The sequence below is a fragment of the Elaeis guineensis genome, chromosome 16, assembly GCF_000442705.2.
Source record: "Elaeis guineensis isolate ETL-2024a chromosome 16, EG11, whole genome shotgun sequence".
NCBI classification, from domain to species: domain Eukaryota; kingdom Viridiplantae; phylum Streptophyta; class Magnoliopsida; order Arecales; family Arecaceae; genus Elaeis; species Elaeis guineensis.
The window spans coordinates 38,303,767-38,315,073 of record NC_026008.2 but is presented as its reverse complement, the minus strand read 5'-3'; the positions used below and the strand labels follow the sequence as shown (position 1 = coordinate 38,315,073).

Sequence of the window (11,307 nt, the reverse complement as noted above, 5' to 3'; positions counted from 1 at the left end):
TCTGACTTATATAAAATATGACTTTCTCTTTCCCATTAGGCATCTTTTAAAAAATAAAACTATAAGACTCCAGACCATAGTATCAGAGACCAAAGCGAACAATACTTCACATATGCAGGAACGAAGACCAACCCATCCGAGCCATGAGCCGTTAACCATGAGATATTATCCATTTTGACTTATGGGCCTCATAGTTTTGCCTCTATGAATTTCAATCCAAAAGGTACCTCAAGTGTGAAAAGTGATCATTTCTTATATAAACCAGAGTCTCTCTTGACTCGCAATCAATATAAGACTAATGATATCTTTCCTCCTATACCACACTATAACCCTCTAGTCAAAGAAAAATTTATGTACATACCTCCTTGTTTTTACCATAACCCCTCCAGTCAAGCAGGAGTCTATGTACGAACACGAGGGATCCTACAGTCATAGAGATGGTTTCCTATATGATGCACCATTATTGCGGTCAAAAGCTCGTAACTCAATACGTGAGATATTGTCTGCCCTAACATATGGGTCTCACGATTTTGTTCCTCAAATTCCAATCCAAAAGATACCTCACGTGGAATGAATGACCCCTTTCTATATAAACCAAAATCTCTCTCAACTCACAACTAATATAGGACTAAAGATACCCTCCATCCCACACCACAACAATAAGAAGAAAATCTTCCATGATATTCTATGTCATTGCATGATTGCATGTTTTCATGGAGTACAACTTCCTCTAGATGGAATGGCAGCACCGCAAATGCTAAAATTTATAATAAATAAATAGTACAATATAGCATGATGAACATGTATAGTTCCAAGAATGACGTTAGTTCCATGAAGAGTTAAAATACGAGACTAAAGAGTTGATATATAGTTTACCAAAAAAAAAGAGTTGACATATGAGAAAGGGGTGGAAGCATTCATGAAAGATCCATGAATGTCATGCCAGGAGCCATGATCTTCCTTACATGTTGGTCTCTGGAAGATCTGAGCAGCATTGTAGACCATTCTCCTGTTTGAAAGAAAGATCAACTCAGAATCTACTTCTTAGAAAGTATAAGAAGATAGACCAACTTAGAATCTAATGCTAGAATGGGTTTCAGCACAAACAAATAGCTGCATGGTTAACACATTCCAACATCCAGGGCATCTGTACAGTAAAAGAAGGCCTGCAGATAAAGCTTCACCTAAACAATTTGGTTAGAGCCAGTTGCATATACTCTGTAAAACTAACAGACACGCAGCATAATCTTCATAATTACATCCCTGTTACATCTTCAGTTAAGAACTCAAATATTAGTGTCTTATGAGTACATATTTGTTTGCAATCATCCAGGAGAAGGCACATTACCAATGAATTTGTACTATAAGAATATAAACAAAACTAAGCACACTAGTGAATCTTTATTCAGCACTAGAAAAAACCCACTTCTCGTCTGATGGTTTTCTTCTCATCAAGTGTAGGTTCTGAGACCAGCCTTCAATTAGGCTCTAAGACCAATCAGCCATGTCTAGGAACAAAGGAGATATGCTACCCAACACTTCCAGAATGCAAAGCAACGTCTTTCTGAACTTTACATCTGCATGAAGAAAATATTTAGAATCACCGATCCACCAATTGCGTGATATTTGAATAATTGGACCAGAAAAGAAAATTGGATCAGCACAATAAAATCAAAGGGCAACTGAAAGCAATCCGGATCAATTATCAGTCAACATCAGATTGATAAGATCCAAGCTTCAGATAGTGAAATAAAGCAACTGGAGAATGAAAAGATGCGTTAAAATTCTAAAAACTATGAATTAAACACACAATGCATTGCTTCATTGTGGATGCTACAAAAACAAAGAAACAGTAGCAGGAATACTAATAAATTATTGATTTCACAATTCATGCCCAAAGAACTGTCTCAAAATTTTACACTAAAGAAAACTCTAACTAGAAACACCAATGGACCGATGATTACGTCACAGATGTACTGCTTTTTGGTGGATTTGTTATGGTATTTTCTGTTGCATGTTTGATGTAGATATCTCACATCATACATGCTATTGCCAGGCACATGCAATGTGTGTGGTGGATAGGCCTGGACATACTTGAACTATCTAAATTGTAATGAGAATTTGGGTAAGGATAATCTGTGTGAAATTGTTGCATGAACAATAGATTATAACTTAGGTTAAAAATCAAAATGATGAAAAAGAGTATCCAACAAATAAGCTGAACAAGTGTTACATATGGACAAATTGCAAAATTACCATCCATGGAAATGTGATGATTGGTGAAGACAATGAGTCTACAGGGTGATGCATTGTAAAAATGTGAAATCTAAAATATCTTAATGCATTGCAAAGATTAATTATTGACCATTGACCACAGATTGTTATTCCCCCGAAATTTTGCTTGCTTGAACTCTGTGAATCCAATCTGAGATACTCTTAGTGATGTTCTGTTCTTCATCAAGAATCGACATGACTGCTGAAATTAGTTAACTGTCAACTTGTAATTCGTCTTTTACCGAAATTATTTTACTGGAATAAGTATTTTAGTTCATTACCATCATGAAACTGGTTTTTTCTACACTTCACGGGGATTTACTTTAGCAGTTCAATTTTAAAGAGAATATGAAAACATCGGCTTTGCTGTGAGAATATGTGTAAGCTTAAAAAAGGATTAGCTGACAGATCCTAACATATCAAAGTAATCTACATAGACAGATAGAGTTTTCCTTACAGTTATCCATAATGCAGATGTTTCAAATTAAAGAACAGGAAAGACCCATAGCTTTATGACTAATATTAGCTGCAAGACAGATCAGTTCATTGAACCAAGTAATCCATCAGTACTGATCATGGGATCTCTTATTGTTTCACTGCAAAACTTTTTGCTAAAATAAACTAGAAACTCACCATGCTGTTCATAAATGAAAAAAAATGTTTGCAGATTTAAACCATGCTTATCGATAATCTTATAAAGCATTCACAAAACATAATAGTACCTATTGCAATAAGAACGAGATGCAAAATTATGATTATTGCAGTTACAGCACATCCAATCCCCTTCACGCCATTGTTTTGCACTGATAAGAAGAACAAAGTTAATAAATGTTACAAGAAAATTAATAAATGGAGCAAGAATTAATTGGCATATTTAGGTCCTGTTTAAGATTGCTGTTGGCAGTAGAGCTTTTGAAGTTTTTGAGAAGTGAAACTTTTGGAGGTAGAGCTTTTACAAAAAGCTATTTGCTGTTTGGTAACCATACTGATAAAGTGCTTTGGGGAAAGTAAAACAGCTTCTTGATATTAGCTAGAAAGCACTTTTGGAGATACAGCTTTCCCCAAGTAGAGCTTTTCAGCTTTCTGGCAAAGCCAAAATAGTTTCTCAACATTTTTACCAAACATCACTGTATCACTCCAAAGTACTTTCTGAGAGCCAAAAAACATACTTTCTGAGAGCCAGAAAATGCTTTCTGGCACTTTAAAAGCTTGGCCAAATAGGGCCTTAGTCTTAACAAACCAATTCCATAGACTCGCACCACACAATCAAGACATGTAAGGTAGTAAATATAAAAGTTGTCTAATGAAATTCAGCATCTCATTCATGCATCACCTAACACGGCACTACAAGCTCATGGTTATCAACTAAGCCTGTCAAATGAACTTAAAATGAAGTAACAAATTTTATAGACTGAGAAATAAAAACCTCAACTGGGACAAACATGAAGAACAATATTACGTACATACTCCATGAAGTTTTCCAAACTGGCTACCGTATTTCCAACAAAAATGACCAACTTCAGAATACATGTCACCACTAAGATTCTAGTGGCTGCAACATCCATATTGTTCAAGTCAATGTAAATTCATAATATCTTGCTGTCAAAGTAAAAATTTCATTTGCAAATGAACGAATAAGATGACGGAAAACACATAAGTGACAAAAACATTATGTCATAAGAAAATGTAAATGGCAGTGGCATTTTTCAAATTACTGTGTCAAAATTAAGAAATAACTTTTAGAAGAATTTTATGTAACAACTGCGAAAGAAAATTAAAAGTTTAACTTGTTGTTTGCAAAAATCCTCATCAACCAAAAAGAAAAGTATCATCGACCAATAAAAAAATTTATCGCATCATATCGGTCAATACTTCTCTCAGTTCTCTGCAAAACAGGGGATAACAGATAACCTTCTAAATTGGGCGAGTAACAACTATAACCAAGATTTGCCGTACCATCCCACACCGCCCCGGTATACAGCATATCGTACAATACTGGTACAGCACCGACACTAGCAGACCACACCAAACCGCATATCGACACTATCATAGGATAGTACTAGTATGGGGTCTAGTACCAAAGCGGCGAACCTTGAATATTACGATTGTCAAAAGGATTAAAAAAAATGGATAGGACTAAATCAATGGTCCGATCAAGTGTTTACTTGGTAGTGTAATACATGTCTGATAATCAAGAAGAATATCATAGCAACTTAACAAGAAAAAAGAACATCAACATATGTGACTGTGGAAAGGAAGTCACTATCACCCTTTTCCTAAAAGCATAGGCACTGCTCTCTGTTGTGCAGGCTGCATATTTACTTGCATTGTTGGTGTTGGCAACAATTTCCCACAGGAATATTTAGCATACATCCCAAATGTTTGATCATAACTGGATCCTACTGGTTGCTCGAAACCCTGATATGACTGCTGCTGTCCACTTGTCTTGGATTTCCCACAAAAGAAGAAGAAGAAGAAGGAGAAGAAGAAGAAATGAGACTATAAAATTTCATCCCAGGTAAAACAGCAATAAGTATCTTGCTAAATAATAGGCTTACCAGAAATTGACTATTTATATCTCCTGCATTCAGCCTTTTATTATTCCAGTCAGTAACAAGCTCTTCCGATGCCAATCGTTTTGTTCTCAAAGCTGGATAAACATTTTTTATTGCATCAATATACTAAGACAGTGACAATAGACATGCATCAAAAGAATAGAGCCCTTACAGCTAGTAACAATTTTAAGGATGACATGCATCACATAGAATTCAATCATAGGAAACCATTTACGTAAATCTGTTTGAGAAGTAATTTGCAACCATTCGCATGGGGAATGAGAATCCATATCAAGCAACATAATGTATTATTAATCAAGTATCGTAGTCTGCTCTGATGAAGCAAATCAGTAGATACCCTTTCCTCCACAACATTAGATATCTGCGCACATGTCTATCTAGTACAATGCATCATAACAGGTTCAGTTATCTGTCTTGCATCTGGTCTTACAGGACTAAACCAGCATATGAAAAAGGATAAAGAATAACTGTAATGGAAACAACTAGAAAGATGATAGCAACAGCAGGATAAAAGCTCTAGAAGGAAAATGCGCACATTAACTAGAAAATACATTGACAGTGATCTAGAAACTACTAGTGTCCTCCACATGATGAAGGTATGCAGCAAAGTAGAAATCATCAGGTTTGCACTTGCTTTCCGAAAGTTCTTTACCTATTTTGTGAGTATGAAAACCCCATCTTTACCATTCTAAGTTAGAGCAGATACTAGTTCAAAAAAATGTGGCATAAAGAGAGAAATGATAAGGTTCACAAAAAAGAAATGCGAAACAAACATTCTTAACAGAATGCATCATGTTTATCCAACCAATCAGATAGTGTGCCTCCGAAGAGAGGGCATACATAATAATATGATGAAAGTGATAAAAGAATCATCAATGAGAACTAGCCTGACACCCCACATCGAGATGCACATCATTTGATTTTGAAATAGATGAAAAAGAATATACCTGGAAATGTATCTGAAACTGCTGAACTCAGTGCTGAAGAAGTAACACCAGACAATGCAGGTGCATTGCATTTCTTACACTGCAGGAGAAAGAAGAAATTAAGCTCCGGTATGTAATTTGCATAAAACTAAAAGCTCAAAGCATTAAAGAAATTGTATAGCTTTTCCTAATGTGCGGAATGCTGAAGGCAACAAAAAAATTATTTTCATATTGTGTTTATGATGTGATAAGAAAAACTCTTTTTTGTTCATACCATCTAACAAAAAAGTGTATTTGAGGCTATACAATTACCCAAAACTATCTTGTAAATGCATACATACATATGTGTGCAGGCCCATGTGTCATGGATGTGTTAAGCTAACGATTTTATTTTCACTTTTGGTCATACGGAACAAAGATCCATGTTTTAAACATGAGAAATTGTTCATAATCAGATACAGTAGCCAGTGAGTTTGATATATTTTCTCCCTCCTTTTGTGTGTTTGGGGAAAAGAAGGGGTGTGTTAAGAGAGAGACAATTACATAATTACATCACTGCACATAAGACAGTTTGCATTATTATTCTCACCAGCTCAAGAAGATGAAAGGAAAAAAAATCCTTCCACAATAAAGGATCCTCCAAAAGCCAAGGCGCTCTTAACCAACCGATCAGCAGGTCCATTTCCGTCTCCATGCACATGAATAACCCTATGTATAACATCTTCCTCCACTAAGCATCAATGTCCTCAACACGAAGGTTGCAGATAATCAACAATCGTTCCTTAAGGATCAAGTTAATCAGCACCAATGAAACCCCCTCTAGCATGACTCTGCAATCTGTAAATTCACTACTGAGGTAATCCTGTCCATGCTCTTTCAAGTTCAGCCATATGGAAGGTTTCTACCATCGGTGGTAGACCCAGGACAAAATAGTTGACATCTCTGATGAGAATTCCTGCTCTAACCCATCATTTACTGAGATGTAAATCTCCACCAAAGTTGACTTTAAAGTTATTGACTCGGGGGCATTCATTTAAAAAAGAAGAGGGAACAATGCACTTCAGTAACCAAAGAGAAAAGAGTATAACATTTACATGCATGTGCAAGTATTATGATTGTGAATGTATGTTTTAGAACAAAAACAATGAGAGTTTTCATATCATTTTAACATAAAAGGAGAGAAAATAACAACTATATATTTAGTTATACTTTCCTAATGTGTATCAAGTGATGAAGTAGGAGAACATCCATAGATTAACATTTCCATGAAGTGTGATCTATTTCAAGTATAAGATCACCAAGAAATATATGCTAGTTTCATTTTCACTAGGAACTCCATGTATGATTTTTTGACTAACACATCCCATGTATGTTACTTTGTAGCTAGCACCTTTGAGAAATAACAAATATAAAGTGCTCATAGATTGCACAGTATGTAATAATATACACATGTCAAAATATACCATGATGTACATGTGCATGAGCAGCAAAATCTTAAATTACTCAATAACACCCACAGGATTTGGAGCCTGGAACCTGAATCCTAAGTGGTTGCATTATCTACCAAGGAATGAATCTGTTTCTCAAAAGCAGCAGTGCAAATAGAAGATTCATGGACACTTGTCAATAGATATCCATGTTCATGCTTCATTAGGACAAAGTGCTTAGAGAATTAATCAGAACCATGAAGTTGAAATCACTAAATCCTTGTATGAAAAACTACATGATTATTAATTCATAGAACATTTAGATCTCCTCCAAAATGATGAAAAAGATAATTGTATAACACTTGGAACAATATTAATTTTTAAAAAATAAATAGAGAATGTATCTGAGGCCACTTAAAATAGGGGCAAGCTGTTGATATAAATATGTCCACTGAGTGGAAAAAAAGTTACCTGTGTACGGGATGAGTAGTTGTGAAAGCCACAGTTGCATATCCAATCACCATTGCGCCATCCTTTTGGGGCCACAGGAAGCTGATTTCTGTTACTTGCATGTGAGTATTCACTTCCACTGCTACCACTTAAGGACCAGCTGGAAGCAGGCTGAAGCCTATATCTATCAGGTCCCCTGTATGACCAATCAGAACTTGGGGGAAGTGGATGAATAGCAGGATTCCCTGTTATCCCAAAATTCATCTTTGATCCAGGTAGTCCATGAATCATGGCAAAATATTGTGCATAAGTTGGCATAGATACTCCAGGCATTGCAATTGCTGGCAATGCCCCTTCCTCCTTTGACTGGCCGCACTTCTTACACTTTTCTCTGGATGCATAATTGTTGTTACTGCAACCTATTGAATCCATTTGGCATACAAACCCAAACCCAGACTCAACCAGTGGTACAGCCAGCAAGAACAGCACAGCCGATAAACATAATACCAATCAGCCATACAGATGAAGGCACGCATAAAACAAGCAGTCATGCAGTAATCATCATGAAGTATATAGCAAAATTCCTTATCTCAAGTTAAATAGACTTGTAAACAAGAATACAGGTTAGAGTATTTTGGGTTTAATAAGTTGGGTTTATTCCAACATCTCAATTGCTGATACACTTGTCAACAACAAAATTATACAACCAAAATCAGAATAAAACATCATCCATTCATCGAGAACTATCTGCAGACGTAAAAAGAACATATAACCAAAAGAAAAAAAAAAAAAAAAAAGAAGGTTATCCACAGAGTGCAGTAAAATCGAAATCCAGTTTTCCATACTCACAAACTGTGAAAAAAATTAGTAATCCGTTGCTCAAAAATTTAATTCTAAAAAAGTTGCCCTCAATGGATAGCAGAACAACAACCATGTCACTGACTGCTCCTTCAATCAAGAAACCCAGAAGTTAAGACCAGCACATGCAATATTAACCATGAATTGTGATATCATGTAATTTTTACACTTTTGTCCATGGGGTCATATGGCTTCAAACTATTTCCATCAGTCCACTGGTGTTAGGACAACCTTTATAAAGTAAACCAAAATTAATTCCAATGTGATAAAGAAGCCATGATCATATTTGAAGAAACAGAAATTTCGTGAGTGCCATTGCTACATAAAGAACCCTTGTCTATCATGTAACCATTAATATCTTCAGAATAACATATTTCAGATGAATACCAAAGGACAATTAGAAAGAAATTTCTATTCTGAGAAAAATAAAATATCTTAGATTTATTTAATAGCAAAGCACAAGAATATTTGGTCCAAACAGGGCTTTTGAGACATATGCCAATGAAAATGATTTCTGCATCATTAGACCTACATCTGCAACCCATCAGAGTTACCCTGTTGTTCCAACAGTAACGTAAGACAAACAGCAATACCAACCAATTTTTAATTTATTCAAACAATGGAGGAATTTAAGTATCACAAGCTTAGTCACCCCCTACTTGTAAATTTATTGACCAAGCAGATATTCACAGATTTCTTCCACTCATATTAAACCAAATGACATAAAAGTTAGAGGAGAATGAAAACAGGTGAGGTCGAAAGAAAATAATTAAAGTCAGCAAAATACTAACAACTTCAGATCATTTATATAGGTGCTAATGTGGTTAACTATTGTCAGATTGTGAAGGTCAATTCAAGAGCTTGAGGCAATAGCCTCACTGATAGCCACAATAAAAATTGCTATATTCCGCTATAGAGTCTCTCAATATACCTATACTTTGAAATACTTTTGAGTCTTGCTTCGCTTAGCATCCAACATTGTCTTTTTTTCTTTTTAATATAATTCTAAAGACCAAGAGTCTCTTCGCACATCCCACCTCTATGATCTTTAATGAAAACACATACTTAGGGGGTGTTTGGTTCGTGACTGGAATCGAAATTGGAATGGATTGGAATGAGAATCAGAATGGTCATATCCCTCGAAGCGTTTAGTTCATGATTGGAATCAGAATCAAGATCAAAATGAAGATTTGAATCCTTAGGAAATAGTCAGGATTGAGTTTTAGCGAGATTGGGCCATTCCCAATCCACCTTGGAATCGAAATCAGAATGGGAGTCTCTCCAACCAAATGATTGGAATGGTAGTCACCCATTCCCATTCCCATTATAGGCCTCGACAACCTCCAGTCAAAAACCTCTTTAATTTTGTTCTTACTCTAAAGACACAAACAAGAAAACTGCACCTTCTAAAAGTTGGAGTGTACTTATTGCAAGGATTAATGTGCCAATCGTGCTACTCGTCATGTACCATGATAAGCTGCATGATATATGGCATGGTTGCATGCCAAACACTAGCCTGGAACAGCACATGACATGCCAGCATCAAGCAAACACAGCACCGACATGGGACACTTAAAGCCATGATATACTGAGTCACACAAATCATACTCCCACTAATCCTCTTTTCACAAATCAGGATAACGCCGTTCCAAGAACACTATTAATAATGAAGAAGAAGAATAAGTTGTTGGCACTGAACAACAGGATAGAACACCTCTAAAGCCACTGGGCTTAGATATGTAGTAGAATTCAAGGTCTCTATAGTAGCAGTAGATGGCTTAATAGTGTTATTGGTACACAAACCAGTGTCCTTAGCAGAAGAACTAGCGCTCTAGTACCACATCTTATTCTCAGCTAGACAAATTCCATGACCAACACAAAATGTTCCTTTCCACCATCTTTTCTAACTCAAAACTCATTCCCACCCATTTTTCGCACTCCAGTTTCAATTTGAAAGAACTTCTAATTCTTGTAAGCTCCTCAACTAACCAATCAATTTTTTTAATCCAAAAAACAGAAAGGTTAAGGTTAAATTCCATTAAAATCCAAAAACAATTCGATCCGACTTACAAAACAAATAAAGCACTCTCTGAATCCAAAGCAACTTGGAGAAAGCTATAGAGCAATCAAAAGAAAGATAGGAACAAGAATCGAGAGGAAGGGGAAGGTGATCGAACCGGTGCAGATCCAGTCACCGATGCGGGGGAGCCACTTGGAGTCGGCAGGGGTCTTGGTGTCCACCAAAAGGCGGGGCTGCTTGCACCGGTTGCACAGGGACCGGAACGCGTAGTTGCGGTTCCGGCAACCCCCGCACTCCCAATCCCCTTCCCGCCCTCCTCCTTCCCCCATCCCTGCCGCCGCACCCACGGCGGCGAACCCGATCCCGGGCAGCAGCGAGGGGCTTCGCGCTCGCAGTGGCGCCTCCGTGAGTTGATCCGACGGCTGGCGTGGTATTTGATCGAGCCCCTCTGGCGCAATCATGGTTGGGGGGAATCAGTGCAGATTCCACAGAATAAAAGCCGCGCAGGGGACAGGGGATAGAGAGTGGCCTGGGTTTCTTGGGTGCGGTCACCGGTGCTCAACTTGTCTTGGTTCCTCTCAACCGAGCTCGCTTGGACTGGGTTGGCTGGGGGTCATGAAAGATATGGTTCGTGTTGGTTTTGAATTGTGTGCCATAATAAGAAATCGAGAAATTATTTACTTTCTAACCAAGATTTCTACATAAATTTAGATATCAGAAAACCATCAAAATGATGAAAAAATTAATAGATTCTTTGTGATGAATGTCATCATATG

General features: G+C 36.9%; 1 protein-coding gene across 1 annotated transcript; it reads right to left on the bottom strand.

Annotated features, from left to right (window-relative positions):
• Positions 1-1,179: 1,179 nt before the first annotated feature.
• On the bottom strand, positions 1,180-11,029 carry LOC105059604 (uncharacterized). Its single transcript, XM_010942963.3, has 7 exons — positions 10,689-11,029; positions 7,675-8,072; positions 5,798-5,876; positions 4,833-4,924; positions 4,544-4,719; positions 2,997-3,077; positions 1,180-1,577 (listed from the first exon to the last, which is right to left on the bottom strand). The coding sequence occupies exons 1-7, from the start codon at positions 10,990-10,992 to the stop codon at positions 1,529-1,531; spliced, it is 1,179 nt and encodes a 392-aa protein (XP_010941265.1). The 5' UTR covers positions 10,993-11,029; the 3' UTR covers positions 1,180-1,528.
• Positions 11,030-11,307: the final 278 nt, after the last annotated feature.